Source organism: Chelon labrosus (genome assembly GCF_963514085.1).
Source record: "Chelon labrosus genome assembly, chromosome: 5".
Taxonomy (NCBI): Eukaryota; Metazoa; Chordata; class Actinopteri; order Mugiliformes; family Mugilidae; genus Chelon; species Chelon labrosus.
The window spans coordinates 21,820,452-21,841,495 of record NC_140341.1 but is presented as its reverse complement, the minus strand read 5'-3'; the positions used below and the strand labels follow the sequence as shown (position 1 = coordinate 21,841,495).

At 39.4% G+C, this 21,044-nt stretch overlaps 1 protein-coding gene across 1 annotated transcript in view; it reads right to left on the bottom strand.

Moving 5' to 3' along the window:
* Nucleotides 1-21,044, bottom strand: part of epha6 (eph receptor A6) — a gene marked incomplete at its 5' end in the record, with an annotated part of 182,919 nt that overhangs the window by 80,833 nt on the left and 81,042 nt on the right. Inside the window, 2 exons of the mRNA XM_084545050.1 lie at nt 2,057-2,392; nt 5,347-5,502. Of these exons, the coding sequence (XP_084401176.1) occupies nt 2,057-2,392; nt 5,347-5,502 (492 nt within the window). The remainder of the gene's footprint in view (nt 1-2,056; nt 2,393-5,346; nt 5,503-21,044) is intronic.

Here is a 21,044-nt window from a genome sequence, read left to right as displayed (position 1 = left end):
GCATGAGAGATTACGCACAATACTAATTAAGGTCTGAGAGTCCTATCTCTGCCACTGGCAGGTAGCTAGGGAAGAATAGCTTTATCACTTTCAACTTGTGGAGCCAGTGTAGACCTTCACAAATATTTTGAAATATGCCGAAGAGCAGAGTCATGAGCACGACCTCCTTGATGGCGCCCTCTACAGTTATAAACCTACACACAGCCAGCAATGTAATCAATAACCTTTCATGGTTTCCATTAAATTAAATGACACCAACTATTGACTTACTGACCAAACTTTGGTTTCTGTCAAGGTGACAGTGGTAAAATACATCATCTGTCTGCTTATCACTGCCCGAGGCCCATAAATCTGCCTTGTCCCTTGAGCATTTTAAATAGCTGCAGCTGGGTGTATTAGTGTTGAAATGGGTCTCGTATACAGTCCAGGGACCTGCCACGGCTATGTGCTAAACTGGGCATCTTAATGAAATAAAAAGGCTACATCTAACATTGAGTTACCTGTAAAGGCTAGACTTGTCCCCTGTGACACAGAATAATGCATTTAATGTGTTTTGGCTGCATGAAAAAAATGTATTTCTCCCAGCCTCCCACAGCAGCAGAAGGATGGAGAGAAGGAGAGAAAGAGAGAGGAAGGAACAAATAGGAAAGAAAAAGAACAAACATGTCTCGAAAGTCGAGGGAGGACAGGAGAGGGAGGAGGGCGCACACAGAAAACACGATGTTTGCAAATCACAAATTAAAAGCACGAGCTCGCTGTACACCCAACAATATCCCAGAGGAAATATGAGCCTTTCAGCATAAATACCTTATTTGGGGGCAAACAGATACACCTTGGACCTCTGCCACCATTTACAGGAATGGTTAAGGAAAAATAAAATTACAAATACCAGACAGACATTACTGTCATCCTGAATAAACTCTTGGCTCGTTTTTCTTTACAAACTGTATCCAAGACCAAAGACAATGAGACTTAATAATGTTTATTTAAAAATATCTCCACCAAGGTCTCGTGTTCCTGATAAGTGGTTACTTTTGTTAAAGGTGTTTACTTAGAACAGCTTACCTTGTACATACAGTAAGTCAACAGTCGCTGGATTAGAATGCTATTAATTTTACTTGTATTGTTTATATTAATTATACTTTTCTTCATCCATCAAGGTTTGTGTTGCATTGTTTATTGTTTGATAAAGATAAAGAAATCCAGTCCTCTATGTATGATGTAAGGCTGACCATGTACATTCGTAGCAAAGTAAGGAATGGGTGACATTTTGTCTTTCTCACCACAACACACTGCGTGTAACCTTGAGGTCATACAAAAGTTGTTCAATGCATTTAAGTGAAAGCAAATTTGTGAAACCAGTATCATTTGCATGCATGCCTGTGTTTTCTTCTGTGCTGCATTTCACCACCTTTAAGTAGGAAAATATGGCAGGAACGTAAATGGAGTAAACCTCATGCACAGTATGTGCACTCATAAAAGCATTGCTCCATAGTGCTGTCGGTACCTTTACTGTAAATGTAAGAGACAATCTTTTTGTGGCTCGTTAGACTGTGTTATGTAGATTCTTGTTAAACCAATGCATCTAGAAAAGTATGAGCCTTCAGTGTCCACAACTCATGACAACAAACATGAAATGCTCTTGCCACATTCTACTGCCTTCCCTGCCATAAACTAATGAGGTGTTCCCTGGCTGGTGGCCTAACTACCATCACAGTTCACTAAAATCTAGTTAGCGTTTGAGTTATTGTGCTAACATATGGAGCTGAATAAGGGAGGTAATAATGAATTTGTGTTCACCCACTAACTATATGAAGCCAAGGATACATAGAGCCCAGCGTTCATTTTTTTTTTCTCAGCATACACAGCAGGAAGAGTGTCAAGAGCAATCACACACTATTGCTCAACACAGTTGTAGTGAACTTCATGTTGCGATGCGATTCAATCCCAGCAACAAGGCAGATGACGTTTTGTGCATCATTTAGCGGAGTAAAAGTAAACCATATAAGGATATTTTTGATTAGAATCAAATCAGAGAAAGTGTATATATACTCACCACCCTGATCAGTGCTGACGGTGATGATGGCTACCTGGCGTGGGAAGGAGCTCATGTCCGACACGCCGTTAAGCGACTCAATCTCAAAGGTGTAGTTGGCGTGGGAGGAGAAGTCCATGACTGTGACGGTGGCGTTGGTCAGGCCTAACGGCCGGGGCAGGAAGCGGAGCTCCTCCTCGCAAAGCTGGCAACGGTTGGGCTCGGGGCCGCAGCGTTTGCACTGGACGTTGTAGGTGAGGTCCCGACGGCCCCCGGTGTCGCTGGGGGGCGACCACTCCAGCAACAGACAGGTGTCGTTCAGGTTAAATATCAAATTGCGGGGAGGAGATGGAGGGCCTGCAGAAACCACAAAAGTCTCAATAAACCGATAACAATGCTGCATAAAACTCAGCACATGTAAAGGACCACCCTTTACATTCACAGTACTAATGTCACCATATCTGTCAGTCTATCTGTATCAGTATCTGGCATCTATACATCTGCTTTGTTTGAGCCTATCCACCACTAGATGCCATATTATTTATACTTTAACTGCAATTCTTTAATTCTGTTTTGCAGGTCCACTGTTGCATAACTCACCACCAAGATTAAGTTATCCAAGAAAACTGAACTGCTGTCTGGTGACTCCACTTCACAGTCACAAATTATGTGACTGGGTACTGGAGAAGGGACATGTCCTCACAAAAGCACAGGACCCAAAACTGTACCCTGAGGAACGCCACAGCTGATGCAGTCCTCTAAACCTTTTAAAGTTTGCAAATCCCCCTAACGGTTATATTTCACCCAGGTACCATCACTTTCTGCTGTACCAGATAACTCTTCATAATGCATTCTGCATCCTGTTCAGTAAACAGTCTAATTTTTTATTTATTTATTTATTTACTTCCCCACATTTCACTTCGTTGAGGTATTTTTGTGCTCCCTGGATGAGCGTGTTTGTGTGTCAGGCAAAGCATTGTGCTTTAGCAGGCAGCCAGCTGTCAACAGGGTGGAGTTAAAAGGCCTGAGGGATTTGAACACTCCCGTCCTGCCAAGCTCACTGTCTGCCAGGACAATGGGATGTTTCCCCTCTCCTCCGCCATCCCTCCATCCTTCTCTCTCCCTACCATTGCTAAAAATCTCAGCAGACGGGAAAGCTCCTCCTACCGCTCCTCCACTTCTGTCAGCGTGCGTCCATTCTCTCTTTATCTCTTTCTGCCTCTACCGGCCATTATCTCACCTCCTCTATTCTCTGCATCGAGGAGAATCCACCCACCTCCCCTCCTGCAGAGCGACCCCACTGCCATCAATCAGCTCCTATTCTCCTCTAGGGGGAGATTTGTATCAGCATCCTCCTTCCTTTCTCTCCTCACTGTCTACTTCATCCAGCCTTTACACTTTCCTCCACCTTTATCTCTCCTCCTGTGACATCTTCTCTTTCTCCCCTTGTCTCTCTCTAAGGCCCTTGTCTTTAATCTCCATTTTTTTCACTTCAACATCAAGCTATCAGTTTATGTTATGGCCTGCAAGCGCCTGATTAAAATGCATTATGTGAGTAAACACAGAGCTCACAGCTTGTTACAGTAAATGTAGTACTCTGGTCTACTCTTCTTAGTTTGGGTTGTCACACCCCCACAAGGTACTTTTCTGCACACTTGGAGCAACAGTAGCCTTGAAGATTTAGATTACGCTTTTGCCTGGAAGATACTAAAAAACTAAAAAATGACAAACTGCTGAAGAAGGAAATACATTCCAACTGACCAAATACGAAGCCGTGAGTTTGGCTGTCTAGTCTTCAGTATTGCTCACTTTAACTTGAACTATATTGAAAATTCAGAGTTAGTCACACAAATATAAATGACCCATCCACATTTATAGTAGTAATGTTTTTCTCTGGTAATACATGCCTTATAATATGTCAATAAACTGGCTTTTCTTTGACTTCTAGCCTGGTCATTGGCTCCATGACTTAATATTTTGGAGGTAATAGAAGATTTTGAAAACTGCTTAACTATTGGTCAAACAAATATGAGACGTTACTGACAAGACTGCAGGTATAAAAGCATGTCTTCCACGAGCATCTACGAGTCTAAACCTAGAGATAAACCACTGAATAAAGAGCCTTTCTGAAGCTTTCCTCTGCAAACTGTGAATCTTGCAGGGCACTGTAAACTAACTGCATCGCCACAATGGCTTGGCTTTGCCTCACCATAAAAGACAAATACAGTCTTCCACCCTGGTGAGCTTGCAGACGTGGCCCCCCGTCTATCTCACAGACAGCTAAATGGCTTTTTAATTAAAGGAGAATTAGTCCGGTTAAACTGTAATTTAATGCAAATATGAAGTCGTAATGACAGTCGGTGAATCATCAATGAAGACGAGGCAGCTGAACAAAAGCCGTGTAATTCATCCAGAGACTCTCTAATGTTCGGTTTCACACCAGATAAGTCGTGAAGACGAGACTGGATTTGGAGCCACAGAAAATTCTGAGTGAAGACCGGAGTAATCTGCCAGCTCTATAGACAAAGTAATAACTCACCCAGACTGTCGGCCATGCAGAAATATAGAAACATTTAATGTGAATTTACAATGAATTAATTAAAGATTAATCAGACCAATTTACAAAACGACTATTTCTATCTCCCTTATAATAATGAGGGAAATGGGAGTGGGGTTCAGTGTTCTCTCATGACTCTTATACAGAGTCGTATCGTCTAACAGTGCATGAGAAACATGCCAGTGGTCGTGGTGCATGCCATAACTACACATTTTGCTGTCATTTCACTCCCTGTAGTCTTATGTATCACTTAATAATACATGAAAAGCTCAAATGCGTGGCATGATACGTGAAACGTGCTTGGAGTGGAGTGAAATTAAACAACATAGCCATACATCAAAAGGTATGACTGTGTGTAATGTTGGAGGTAACAAGTGGTGTCCTGTTCCAGTTTTGTCTCAAATTTCAGATTGTTTTCAGCACCTCCTTGTGGCGAAAAATGTTTTTACGCTTGCATCCTAACTTCCGTGCGATACAGATTTTTTTTCATATAACGGATTTGAGTAGAATGTGTTATTTATTCATTTTTAACTTGTATCAAAATGGGCCAATTTCTTTAATTTTAGCATAATTAGTATATTCACTGAGAAACTTCTCACATACAGTATTTCTCTGTTCAGTCTCACTCTCCTGAAGACTTGTTGCAGGGACCATCTGCCTTTGACGTTAGGTGTTTATCTAACTGTTGTCACACATTGCTCGGAGGACAGGAAAAGCGAGTGTCGAGTGCTGATTTTTTTTTGTGTATACGTACGTGTACAAGCCATAGTTGGAGGATCTTTTTCAGCCCTGAAGAAGCCCTTCTCACAGCGGCAGATAGTAGCCCCTTCTCCATAGCTGAAACTATGTGGAGGGCACTTTGAACACTTAATGTTCCCAGCATATGCCTTGTAGAAGCCTGGGTGGCATGCTGAGGGTGACAGAAAGACAATATGACAGGATATAAGTGCAAATCCAGACAATCTAACATCACATGTCCCTGTAATGTTTCACAAGGAAAGAGATGCCAAAGGCAGTGTGTGTGTGTGTGCAGGCATATAAAAAACCTTTTATACAGTTACACTTTTAATACATTCATGAAAATCTGATTTTCTTTTAAACATGGAAATTGCTTTACCAAGGTTCAGCAAGATAATGACACCATCTGCTTTGTGAACATCTACTCAAATATTAAAAAGTTTGATTTTCATTTAACATGAAAACAAATGAGCTTAAAGGACACACAAAGGCACATACGGCCAGGAAAACATTAAAACATTTCTGAAAGGAATATGGTGGGAAAATCCACACATATTTTTATTTCCCCTCACTAAATGAGACAGATGGGTTAAACCCCGAGAGTGATGAATGTAATGCCTTACGTTGAATGGTCGTTAATGGTTGGTTTATTCATTCTCGATGAATAATTAAAGGTGAGGGAAATGTGACAGAGAAGCTCTTGCAGGGAAAACATCTAAATGTACCACCTGTTACACCTTTGTCAGGCTGTTTGCATGCTTTGATCGTAGAACGCTGGGGTGTTTTATATTACGTCAACCTTGTTGGTTTGTTTACCCGTTAATTTTTATTTTTTTTAATTATTAGTTTCACATTGTTTATGGCGTAACCAAAAAACACTGACGTATTTCAATGCTAGGAAGAAATCCCAGTGATACAGGAGTGTAATTTATTTATTTATTTTATCCTTCCGTTAATATGGCTACGTAGATAGAACACACAGTGAAATAGACACATTTTCATATCGCAGTAGAAAAAGAACAGATGTAAATAAAAACATTAATGATGGCAGAATTCCATTTCGCTGGTCCACTGGGACATGGACACAGCTGGGACACAACGAAGCAGAGCCCTCATTAATGTTAACCTGCTCAGCATGCAGATACATATGTGCCTTGTTTTGCATTTAACGCCGAGATACGCTCATGGTCCAACAAAACACAGCCAGCAAAAAATTAACAGAACTTTAATTGTGATTTGTAATATGCACCGATCAGGCATGACCACCTTCCTAATGTCGTGCAGGTCTCCCTTGTGCCTCCAAAACAGTTGTGACTCATCAGAGTCTGAGGGTGTCCTGTGGCGTCTGGTAACAGAATGTTGTTAGTGGGGGCCTTTGGGTCCTATGGGTTGTGGGGAGGGGCCTCTGTGGATCATCCCACAGATACTTGATCAGTGAATTTGGAAGCCAGGTCAACACCTTCATGTTTTTTCATGAAAAAACTGACATCAAGGAGTGTCATTGCTATGGGGTGGGGGTGCCTGGTCTTGTCTTGGTGGGTGGTACATGTCTAAGTAACATGAAGGCTGGAGCTTATCCCAGCTGTCATCGGGTGAGAGGTGGGGTACACCCTGGACCATTCACACCCTGGACCATTCACACTCACATGTACACCTACGGCCAATTTAGAATCACCAATTAACCTAATGAGCATGTCTTTGGACAGTGGGATGAAGCCAGAGTACCCAGAGAGAACCCACGCAGACACAGGGAGAACATGCAAACTCCACACAGAAAGGCCCAGTCGGCCCATGGATTCGAACCCGGAACCTTCTTGCTATGAGGCAACAGTGCTAACCACCACACCACTGTGCCACCCCGCAATGTTTTTGTCATCTGAAAAGTATCTACAAATCTACTATCTTCAAGCAAGAATATATTGTTTACAGTTTTAAATGTGTCTGAAATTACGAAATATAAATTAAATGAATATTTTTATTCATTTAAATGTAATAAATACTTGTGAACATAGTTTCAGAGTAACCCAGATTAATCTTCCTAAATACTGAAAAATTAGTACCCACAGTATGGGTATATGACATCATAACATGTTTGTGCTTTCAAAGTAAAAGACCATTTTTGACAATAGAAAAGTAAAACTATATTGATGCCTTCTACTGAAATAGACATAGTTGTTTCTATATGGCAACACCATGCAATGGAGGGTCAATTTTATCAGCCAAGTACTAAGCCAGACTGAGCAAAGCTGTACAAAAATCGGATACAGAGATAAAAAGAGTAAAAGAGTGACTGCAGTTGCTTTTTAGTGCTTTAATGCCAAAGTACTTCCATGACACACAGACATGCAAAAGTTCCCTGCCCAGTGAGATTTCCTTTGCCGCTGGTTGTCACCACGCACATCGATTTAACAAGGTAACACAAGCTGAGCCATTTCAAAGGATTCACCTTGAAGCACCCAGTGCCTTTGTGCGTCTCCATTGCCGCCTGTGATAAATGGAGCTGTAGGGAGGACAAGGAAGTGCCCGAAACCACAACTGCACTGATCAAATGGGGACAATTAGGGCAGAGACAACAAGCTTAACAGACACACACACACACACACACACACCAATACACGTGAACCAGGCTAACAGTGGACTGTCATTCTTCATTGACTAACAGGGGACTTGGGTTTCTGGGCATTTTTAATCAAAAACAATTACATAGAAAATTTACTTTAAAGGCCTTTTACCACATTATTACTTAAAATGTGCTTTTTAATTTTTTTTGAAGAAAAAGCAAAGAGGGTACTTGCATCTTTGAGCGATCTCTACCTATCAAGCAGGGGACCTCCCACTGCTACAGTGACACTATCTGCAGCCATTGTTTCACCTAATGAGTGCCTGTTTACTGCCAAGCCTTTGATTCTTTCAAATGATAATTTAACTTTAATGTTATCAACATTTAAACCTTTCTCTGTGATACAAATATTAAATAATCATGGCCACTGGAATTCTGAGAATAAAAAATGTTTATCTTCAAATTAGGAGTAACTTCGCTGCATGCACTAATTTCAAATGCTGCAGTATTAGCAGCAAAATTGACTTTTATCTGGGATTCATAATAATTAAAAATAAATCTCAAAGTTACTAAACATAAGTGTGCAGTTCATCTGGGGTGTTTTAACCACTGGTGCAGAGTAGTAATGTTCCCAAATCTGTGTACAAAATGTGCCAGAACACATCAGGCAAGATAAGCCATAAGATATTGATGTGGAATAGGCAGTCATTTTGAGTTACGCTGAGCCAAGTTAGATCTGTCTTTGCATATAGTAATCACTCTTTCCTGCATTAGAACATGTTTCCAACCTGATCTGATCTGTCCTCCTATGGAATCAATTACAACCTCTGTCAGAGCTAGTACAACAAGAGGCACAACCGTAAAGAGGACATGTCACCGTTCAAAAAACTAAACAAGAGGGAAAAGAAAAACAACCAGGATGAAGTTACAAATAAAATGGGCAGGCGTAAGATAATTTATTTATATTTTTAATCACTCTGATCACTTTTATTAGACATTCAAAGCTGTCTAATCCAAATTTTAAAAAAAACTGCTGCTGAGATTTTACAAGCCCTGGATTCCAATTTATAATAATAATTCACACATATAGTAATTTGCACATAAAGGGCTGCAACATTTGCTCATACACATTACCAAAAAAAGGACATGAGTCCACTGTTGGCTGGCAAATTATGACACAAGTTCCCTCTTGGATAGCACACAGCGACAGTCACATTCCAGCATGGGTGAAAAGAAGAAATAAGCAAGATTATTTAAAACTTAACTCAATATCTCAACTAAATAATTCAAGAATTAAACATGATTAGTTAATATGTTCTTTGTTTTTGTTTTTGAATACAGCATGATGGCTCTATTAAAGCGTAATTAAAATGAAAAGCTACCCAGAGGGCAACGGAGTACCTGAAAATCTAAAAATGGGGAAAGAAAAGAAAAACAACTAGGAAGAAATAATAAAATGGTTTATAGCCAGATCTTCTATACTTATAGAAGACTATTTGTTGTACTATTTGTTCATTTACATTAGAGCAAAAGGTCCACACTTAAATAGTGTGTAACGACACAAGTCCACTGTTGGCTGGCAAATAATGACACAAGTTCCCTCTTGGATAGCATGGAGCGATACACTCCAAAATGGATGAATAACAGAAAAAAGCAAAATGAATGGTAGTTTTTTGTTTGTTTTGTTAGTTTTTTTCCAGCGTAATAGTCTCTTGAGAGATGATTTAATATGTTTTTTGTAACAAAACACAAAGACTTCCTGACCAGTTTCAAGTTTGAGTTGTTTTAAATGAAGGGCAACCCATGAGGCAGCAGAGAATTTTTAAAACTTAGAAGAAAAAAGTTTCACATGATCTGTGTTTTTTTTGTGTGTGCATTGAAGTAACATCCTGTAGGGTTAAGGGGGGTTAGGTTGGGAAAGAAAATGCTGCAGAGGGACGGGGGAATAAAATGTATAAAATATGTTTGTTTGGCTCCTTTTGATGAACCAATGCTGGTTAAAAAGCGTAGGAAAAGAATATATTAAAAGTTATAAACATAATAAAAACAACATCAAAATAATAAAAAAAGGTAATGACAGTTAGTAATAAAATAGACAAACATATTAATGGTTCTAAGACACAAGGGTGTTGTGGTGAGCTTCTAATAAAATTCCATGGTAGGGGATCCCCTCTGAAAGCTGATGCCTGGAAATTGGGGTGACTAAAAAGATAATTCCTCTCTGTGGGTTTAACATAAATAAATAAATGTTACGGAAATTCTTTTATCAAGAGTCACAGAGTCACTGGAGTTTCGTTTAAAAGTTTTACTTGCAGCAAGGAGTTGACACATGCACTACAGCAAGTACAGAGTCAACCGGCAATAATAAGATTACATACACTTTTGTCTAATAGGTGGTCCTGACCTAGTGATGGTTACAGAGAGACAGCCTTGCTAAATTTGTCATAATAAACAGAGCCATAATAAAAGTAGACCTGGCACATCGGTGCCCCACCTGTGGGAAGAAGACGGAAGCAAACATTTTTTTTTGCGACCGTTTAAACTTGGTATTTTTCCAATAAATAAATAAATAAGGAAACTCATATGGTGAGGCAAAGTCAAAATCAGCATGCACAATACAAATATTTTTATTAAAATATTAATAAAATCACATCAAATCAACATGCATTTAAAATAAAACACACTAAAACAATACTCATGTTGTCCCAACTCCCCTAAAATGGTTAGGAGGAACAGGCGTTGCCATTGCAGACCACGTAAAGTGGCAGCCAAATGGAGCTCTCTACTTGGAGATGGTCCGATGGCTGCAGCTCTTTGAATCCCTCCTTGTCAAGGACGACCATGTAGTTCTCTGGAGTCTCTGTCTGTGTAAGTCCATACTCCTGGTGGTCTCCCTACTCCTCTGGTCGTGCATGCGGAGGTTAGGTTGATGGTTAGGTCCCCGTCCTCTCCATGGAGGACAAAGGAGTGCACTATTTTGAAGACTGATTTTCGGGGTCCCATACTTAGAAGTTTTGGTGGGAAATTTTTCTAGCAGATTGATATGTATACATAGGGAAATACAAATATGTGCAAATATTTGACCCCTCTAGACTTGTTTCTTGGGCCCTAAGACATCAAGCAAAGCCTTCTGGATCTCCAAGTTCTGGTGGCCATCGGGCACCTTTGACACTGTGATCTTGGTGGCTTTGTTGAGAGCGCTGACCCACTCCACAAGGTCCTGCTGATCACTGGCCTGCAGGAAGAACTTCCTCATCCCGGCATTGATAACAAAGCAGAACTCTGCTTTATGCCTCAGCTTAGTGACATCGCTGACCTTAGAAATGTAAGTGAGCTTAAGGGAGCCAACACACAATTTTGGCAAAGGCAGTGATGTCCTTTTCGATGTTGTACTTCTCCATGGCATCCTGCTGCATTTCATCAGACATATTTGTGTTCTTGATCACTGCCTTCTTGTCAGACATGATGGCTTTCTGGCGTCTTTCAGCAAAGTCTTAATATTGGAATGGGGTTAGGCAGAAAATAAAATAAAATAACTAAACTTTACTGTTATGATTCAAACAAAGGGAAAAACAGGTAAAAGGTCCCATGAAGGCCGGTCCTGGCTTTGAAATTATGCGGTTGACATTGTTTGCTCTTATCCACAAGGAGAGAAAAAAGGCAAAGTCCACATTCAGCCTGTCCGCTATTGAGGTGACCCTTTTGGCTACAATTTTTCCACTCAGAGATGTTCTCCTTGATCCATTTCAGGACAGCTGGTTCTGCATACAGGTTATCAAGGTTAGGGGGTAAGGAACTGAACCCGTCTCCCTTGTGGTCCCTGTCTGGTTCGAGGTAGTGGCAAAGCAGCTGGTTGTGTAACAAACGTATACCACCAATTAACATTAGCCCTCCATTCATGACATGGATGCTGTAATCAAACAGAGAGTACATAGCATACCTTTATCTTTTGCTCGTTTCTCCTCTTCTTTTTGTCCTAAATTGGGCACCTGATGGCTTTGACCTTTTTCTGTCCATCTCTGTTTATTTGGCACTCGATTCTACGGACACCTTTCATCAACCTGATAACGGATTCCATAGATTAACAGGTTATTCGCTGTACCTTTTACAGATGCTTCTGTCAATGCTTAAACGGATAATTCCGTGGATTTACAGGTTCCATTTAGTTGAATTGTTCATAGTCATCTATTTTCTTCTAAGTTTTAAAAATTCTTTGCTGCCTCATGGGTTGCCCTTCATTTGAAACAGTCTCAAACTTGAAACTGGTCAGGAAGTCTTTGAGTTTTGTTACAAAAAACATATTAAATCATCTCTCAAGAGACTATTAAGCTGGAAAAAAAACTAACAAACAAAAAACTATCATTCATTTAGTTTTTTTCTGTTATTCATCCATTTTGGAGTGTAAGTATCGCTCCATGCTATCCAAGAGGGAACTTGTGTCATTATTCGCCAGTCAACAGTGGACTTGTGTCGTTCCACACTATTTAAGTGTGGACCTTTTGCTCTAATGCACATAAACAAATAAAATTGATTTGTATAAGTATAGAAGATCTGGCTATAAACCATTTTATTATTTTTTCCTAGTTGTTTTTCTTTTCTTTTCCCATTTTTAGATTTTCAGGTACTCTGTTGCCCTCTGGGTAGCCCTTTATTTTAATTCCGCTTTAATAGAGCCATCATGCTGTATTTAGGACAAAAACAAAAAACAAAGAACATAATAACTAATCATGCTTAATTCTTGAATTATTTAGTTGAGATATTGAGTTATGTTTTAAATAATCTTGCTTATTTCTTCTTTTCACCCATGCTGGAGTGTGACTGTTGCTCTGTGCTATCCAAGAGGGAACTTGTGTCATAATTCGCCAGCCAACAGTGGATTCATGTCCTTTTTTTTTTTGGTAATGTGTATGAGCAAATATTGCAGCCCTGTATGTGCAAATTACTATATGTGTGAATTATTTATGCTATAAAACTAAAGAAAGTCCCAGAAATATGTACTGTTCAACAAATTCAACTCTTTCTCCGAGCAAAATGACATAGGTCGCCTATGCAATGGTGGAACACTCATACTCCTCCATGTATACTTTAGGACAGAAAACCATGTATTGCTGATTATTGTGTTTCCTGCTCTGCTTCTCCTGAGGGGAATAAACATTTGCCTAAAATAGAGAGGACTATATTTGTTTGAAGTTTCTGAACTTGTTGAAATTGTTCTGAATTTGGATTGCTTTCAGCAGGATATTCAGTTGGTGAGTTGTTGATTGACCGTCTGGGGGTGGGGGGTGGGGTGTAAAGACTAGAGTGGAGTGGTGGGGGGGTGGAGGGCCAGCAGGGGGTCCAGAGCTGAATCTGTTGCTTGGCTTTGATGTTGAAGCCGGTGATCAACTTCATGTCCCTCCACACATCCCGGGAGTTGTTCTGTTGGAGTTTGGCCTCCAGCTTCCTCCTATAGTCGTCCTTACATTCCCTCAGCTTGACCTTGAGTTGCCACTGTATCCTCTTCAACTTGTCCTCATCTCCAGATCTAAAGGCCTGCTCCTTCTTGTTCAGCAGACCCTTCATCTGGCTGGTGATCCAAGGCTTGTTGTTAGGATAACAGCGGACAGTCCTTGTAGGGATTGCTGTATAAGTTGATATAGTCCATGATACAGTAAGTACTGCCTTGGAAGACCAGTATGTTATAAGTTTATTAGAGATGATATATAGGACAAATCAGATGGAGGCTAGATTAACCCCAAGACTTGCACTGATGAAAAACTGCAAGATTATGTTTTACCACCATAAGATATTGGATTTGCTGCTGTTTCTTACTATCCATCTCCATTTTTGTCATGGGTATAAATACACTAACCTTTAGTTAATTTTTTTTTTCTGATCACGATAGACTGTATCACACAATACTGGGCACATATGATGAAGAAAATCTGAAATGAAACAATTAGGACAACAATATACTGATGGGGCTTATTTTAAGACAGAAAGGGCCACGTAGCCACACAAATTCCAGTAGACCATAAGCATCTTACTGTTGTCCAAAATATTAACCTCAAAACACAGGTCACACTTATTGATGAAATTAAACTCATATATTAGTGTTGCAATTGCTTCTGAAATATTGTCAGTAAAACAAGAAACACAAAATATTTAATCCTAAATCCTGGACTTGTATAGTTTAACTTGTATGGAAATGGGCTGCTAAAACGGACCTCTGAAGGAGTCACACAAAGCTTCTTTCAGGATCAGCACAAATTCTGAAACTTCATCTATTCACTGAGTTTGGTTAACTAGAGTTGTATTGTGTGCCACTGAGATACAAGTGTATAGTTCATTTAAAGTGTTTCACCTCACACTTCAAAAGTGTGGAGTGAACCACTGCAGTTAAAAAGTTTGCTTAGAACTGAGATCACGCTTCTCTGGTGCAATTTTTTTTCACGAAATGTTTATTGCACTGATGAACTTTAACAAAACAAAAAAACATAAGATGACTGAGGAAACTTGTAATGCTGCAACGAGGGCAAAACACACTTAACTATGCACCTCACACTGTTTGTCATCGTGTGGCTTAAATCCAAAATACTTCCACACTGCTGAATGACAACCTTTTATGGGCATGAGTTTGGTTCGGGTGGGTGGATGACTCTCACCACTACCACCTGGGTTTTCGTTGCCATCCATTTAACCCTCCTTATCGCAGACTTTCCTCCGCTCTATCTCTCACTTACTCTTTCCAAACACTCAATTTTTTGCAAACCTTTCTGTGTTAAATCAAATCATTTTCATTTCACGTGAGTTGTGTCTCAGTCTGAATTGGAAATGTCATCTTGGCTATGAGTAGCTAGCAGCCCTGAAGCCCAAGGTAGAGAGGCCCAATGGTTACCATCCCCCACGATGCAGACAGTGAAGGACTGATAGCTTCATTACCACAAATTCACACTCTCTCTCTGCTTGATGTCACTCACTTTCAGACAGCACTCACTACAATTCAACCTTAAAAGTTTGGATCTGTGAGGACCTTAGATGCTGTGTCACTTCACTGTTTCTATGTAGAGGTTCCTGTAGACCCATAAAAAATATGCAACTCTTCCTAAAAAAAAAAAAAAAAAAAGTACAATTACATTGCTTACTACAACATATATATGGTTTATATGAAACATACGAAGAGAATAAAGAATCTACATGCTTAGGAATGTATAGCTGCATACATTAAAGCACTCACCACAATTCAACATTAAAAGTTGGGATCTGTGCTGTGTTATTTCGTTGTTTCAATGTAGAGGTTTTTTTTCTAGCTAGGTAATTATATGAAACATACGAAGAGGATAAATGATCTATTCCCTTATTCCCGAAACATCCATCAAAATTACATTCACATTACTAGTTTAAGAGACAAATTTCTTCAAACAGTGTGACCTAGGTTTTCAGGTTAATATTAAGACATAAGTAATATGCTCATGGTGGCCATGCAGGCCTTCGTGTCTTGAATCATTAATGTTTATTCCAATTGTCCACATCAGCCACAGAATATTTTATACTAGAGCATTTTATTCGTCTGATTAAGTGTTTCAGTTCAGTCTCTAAATGTCTTTTTCTGTACTATGGGAGTGTAAATGTCGCTCCTCACCATCTAACAGGGGACACGTGTCCTTTAGTTCTATCAAACAGGGGAATTAGGGCATTTCAATGTGTACAATGTCCAACTCCACTTTTAAACTGTGCATAAGCCCAGAGCAAAGAAAGATACAACGTCCAAAGGTGTTGCATTTAGTCTCTTAATTAATCATAGGAGTGTTTTGGGCGTTACATGAACTAAAACAGTCATAGTGTTATCTCCCATTCCCCTTACAAGCTCGGTGCACTGGTACTTTAATATTTGGGACAGGTTTGTGATCATTGGTCGACCCTCTGCCTCCTTCATCTCCCAGTACTCTATCTTATCAACAACTGCATCTGACAGCATACAGTATAGGCTACAGAAGCATCCAGTTTTGCTGAGGGACAGGTTTGTGATTGTTGGTGGTATAAAATAGGGCTGTCTATGTCTTTTTCTGTACTATGGGAGTGTGAATGTCACTTCTCACCATCTAACAGGGGACACGTGTCGTTTAGTGCAAAACTTCCAAAATGCAACAAAGACTCCTGTGAACCTTCTGTGAGATAGCGAATATATACCATCCTGGCCAACTATCTGGACAGTGACTGGTCCTTTGGATGAAGCACAAATTGCTAACTAATACCTGGTACTGTGAAGCAAATCTTATAACAAACTTCCTCCCAAATTTGGGTTTTATGTTGGATTACACTGGTGAGGACCATAGTTGTACTGGGTCATTTATATTGGTTGAGGAAAATTTCTTTCCTTGCTTAGTAATTATCATTATCAGTAATTATCAACTTTTGTCTGTATACACTATAAATATGGACATGTAATTCATCAATTTCTCTCAGAGCCAACACAAAGAGCTTTGTGTGTCAAACAATGTTTTGAACTTTATCCTATACAACTAAAGAAAGTCCCAGAAATATGTAATGATCAACAAATTGACATAGGTCTCCCATGCAATAGTGGAACACTCATACTCCTGCATGTATACTTCAGGACAGAAAACCATGTATTGTTGATTATTGTGTTTCCTGCTCTGTATCTCCTGAGGGAAATAAACATTTCCCTAAAATAGCAAAAAATATTTAATTTCCTAAATCCTGTACTTCCAGTATTTGGGAAATATTTTGTGTTTCCAGCGATGGGTCACAACACTCTATTCCCATCCAAATATAACATTTTAAAAGCAATTGTAACACTAATTTAAAAGTTTAATTTCATCAAAGAGTAGGATCTAAATTTCCAGGTCAATATTGGAATATGAGTAATATGCTTTTGGTCTACTGAAGTTCGTGTGGCCATGCAAGCTTGTGTGAAATTTTTTGCAAACCTTTCTGTGTTAAATCAATCATTTTCATTTCACGTGAGTTGTGTCTCAGTCCGAGTTGGAAATGTCGTCTTGGCTATGAGTAGCTAGCAGCCCTGAAGCCCTTGGTAGAAAGGCCCAATGGTTACCATCCCCCACAATGCAGACACTGAAGGACTGATAACCTCATTACCACAGATTCACACTCTCTCCCTGCTTGATGTCACTCACTTTTAGACAGCAGCACTCACTACAATTCAACCTTAAAAGTTCAGATCTGTGAAGACCTTGGATGCTGTGTCACTTCACTGTTTCCCATAAAAAATATGCAACTCCTCCTAAAAAATTAAGTAAAATTACATTGCTTACTACAACATATGTATGGTTTATATGAAACATACAAAGAGAATAAAGAATCTACATGCTTAGGAATGTATAGCTGCATACATTAAAGCACTCACCACGATTCAGCATTAAAAGTTGGGATCTGTGCTGTGTCACTTCACCGTTTCGATGTAGAGTTTTCTTTTCTATCTCGGTAATTATATGAAACATACGAAGAGGATAAATAATCTATTCCCCTATTCTCAAAACAACCGTCAAAATAACATTCACATTACTAGTTCATTCATTCATTTTCTATACCCGATTATTCCTGTTAATGGTCACGGGGGTCTGCTGGAGCCTATCCCAGCTGTCATCGGGCGAGAGGCAGGGGTACACCCTGGACAGGTCGCCAGTCCATCACAGGGCTGACATTACTAGTTTAAGAGACAAATTTGTTCAAACAGTGTGACCTAAGTTTTCAGGTTAATATTAAGATGTAAATAATATGCTCATGGTGGCCATGCAGGCCTTTCTGTCTTGAAACATTAATGTCTTTGTGTTTTGTTACAAAAAACACATTAAATCATCCCACAAAACAAACAAAAAACTACCATTCATTTAGCTTTTTTCTGTTATTCATCCATTTTGGAGTGTAAGTATCGCTCTATGCTATCCAAGAGGGAACTTGTGTCATTATTCGGAAGCCAAGAGTGGACTTGTGTTGTTCCACACTATTTAAATGTGGACCTTTTGCTGTAATGCAAATGAAAAAATAAAATAGATTTCTATAAGTATAGAAGATCTGGCTATAAACCATTTTATTTTTTTTTATTTTCTTTGCCCATTTTTAGATTTTCAGGTCCTTATCACTCTGTTGCCCTTTGAGTAGCCCTTCATTTTAATTCCGCTTTAATAGAGCCATCATGCTGTATTTAAAACAAAAACAAAGAACATATTAACTAATCATGTTTAATTCTTATTTAATTATTTAGTTGAGATATTGAGTTAAGTTTTAAATATTCTCGCTTATTTCTTCTTTTCACCCATGCTGGAGTATGACTGTCGCTCTGTGCTATCCAAGAGGGAACTTGTGTCATAATTCGCCAGCCAACAGTGGACCTTTTTTGTTTTTGGTAATGTGTATGAGCAAATATTGTATCCCTGTATGTACAAATTACTATATCTGTGAATTATTATTATAAAGTGGAATCCAGGGCTTGTAAAATCTCAGCAGCAGTTTTTTGAGATTTGGATTAGACAGCTTTGAATGTCTAATAAAAGTGATCAGAGTGAATAAAAATATAAATAATCTTACCCATTTTATTTGTAACTTCATCCTGGTTGTTTTTCTTTTCCTTCTCGTTTAATTTTTAAATACTTATTAATTAAATATTGGGTGTTATTTTATTTTGTATACTATTTTGTATACTATAATACTTAATTATTATATAATACAAATTATTTTGCTGCCTTGTGGGTAGCATTTTGTTTAAGACAGTCATAAGCTTGAAACTGATTAGGAAATGCACATTAAGCTTTAGTTTCACACAAGTATCATAAATTAAATTTAGTTTCTTTTATTTATCCATGCTGGAGTGTGCCTTTTGCTCTATGCTATCCAAGAACGAACTTGTGTCATTATTCGTCAGCTATCAGTGGACTTGTGTCGATCCATGCTATATAAGTGTGGACGTTTTTCCGTAATGTACAACAACAAACAAATTATATTCCTTTAGGTAAAGACTGAGCATACACGTTGAAAACTGACATCCAGGCCTTGTGAAAACTGGTTTGGTGAGTATTTTGAAATGGTCTACGGTCTAGTCAAAATCTGATATTAAGTCAGACTCTAAATAAGGTATTACTGCTTACTTAAAACCGAGAAGAGGTTAATTCGTCTGACCATTTTATTTCCAATTTACTTAATCTCCTGCTTCCTGGGCAGTCCTTTATTTTAATAGTGTCAAGCTCGAAACTTATCTACTTGATATCTTCTAAAGCTGAACCTTTATATTTTGTTTCAAATGCATGATGAATTGTGTTTCAATAGAGTGGTTTCTTCACTACGTAGTTTGATGAATAGCCCTACTACTATCTGAATGACTGGCTGGGGCTGCAAGCCATTCAGACAATGGAGGAGTGTTAAGAAACGACGCGTGTGAATGACGTGTGAAAATCCATGCTCCAGTCAGCAGAGGCACCGCTGAGTATGGGGTTTAACACTCACATACCTGCAAGTCCCCACTTTGCTTAATATTAAAAAATTTCACGAGAGCGTCTTAGACATGATTTTAGCTTGATTTAAGGCATAACAAACAGGGGACTTAAAAAATGTGCCCTGTTCAACTGTAAGTCCCCTGTTTGTTGGTGTGTAACGACGCCGATGTCCACTGTTACGCTGGTTGACAAGTGCACACACACACACACACACACACACACAAACTTTTTTTTTTTAAGCTGTTGGGCTCTCTCTACTAGGAGAGGCACTACCGCCCATGGATGCCCCTAATAAAACCCCAACTCCACACCAGTCATTTGTAACTGAAGAAATATCTTTGCGTAAAAGTGTTTTATTACTGCATATTTAAACTGATAAAAGTCTTCAAAAACTCAACCACACATACACACAGGGGCTATCTGTATCGGTATGATAAGTGGCATCCCCTAAGGCTGCCTTCGTCATTAACCTCTGATACCAGCGTGTCCTTGAGTTAAAAACCGTCAGTCAACTCCCCCACCCCACCAGACCCCGTTTTAGACTCTGTCAACCTAATGATGCCTCAGTCCGACCTTCGCTGAACTGAGGGGATGTTCCTTTTCGAACCTCGCAGCGTCTTGCTACAATCTGTCTGGCCAGCCTCTGCTCCAAGGCCACAGTCGTGCTGTACAATGGTTGACCATGCGTCACCCGAGGAGAGACACCCGCGGTGGCAAGAAGGTTAGCACACACTTGCCTGGATGCGTGCGCACACACTCACACACACACACGCACAGACGTAACCGCAACAGCAGTGACATACAGCACACTGAACTTAACTGGACAGGCTGTCAAACGTGAATGAAGCCTGGAGATTTTGACTGGAAGAGTCTGCAAATCAAACGCCACTACTGATCCATCAAGCACAACAATCATGAGTATAGAAGGATCAGAGCATTCATGTATATGTAGTATGTGAAAACGTCTGTCGTGAATATGAATGTGATCCCTGATCCATACAGATGAGAAATGCTCTTGGTTGAATTTGCAAATCATACCGGCGATGTTCCGAGGACCGGCGAGAATGAGAGACGCAACAAAACGGCAGGGTGGAAGGAGGCAGCAAGGTCAGACTGAATGTGTGTAATGTGATGTGTGTTTATTACTACAGTGAATCCTGTTTGTATCATCAGTCCAAAAGTGATAGAAATGTTGCGGTGCAAATGATTCATTTCTTTGAAATAAAATAAAACTCACTCATCACAGCGGCATCTGTAACTATGGCAAGCAGTATCAGGTGTAACACTATATTGATATTGAAGGAACATATTATACAGTATTTGCCTGTCAGACAGAGGTGTAAATATCTGTTTCAGTGAATCTGCAGAAGAACAGAGGAAATAGAGAATATTGACTCAGCAGAGATCAGAGGTGGACAGTGTCCTAACAGTACCATGCATCTACAAGACGAACAGTCTGCTTCACAGATCAGTGAGGACAGCTAAATGGTTAAAAACTTTCATGCAAAATGTATACAATGAATTTTTTGGTACTGCAGTTCTAGATCCTATACAACACTGAATCATACCTGTAGTGCCTTAATTGTATAAGAAACACTATTAACATAATGTATTGGCCAGGCAAGGTTCTTATAGTTAGCTTAAACTAAAACTAGGAGTGCAAACACATTTGAGTGAACTAAAATAACCATCGAAAGTAGTCTT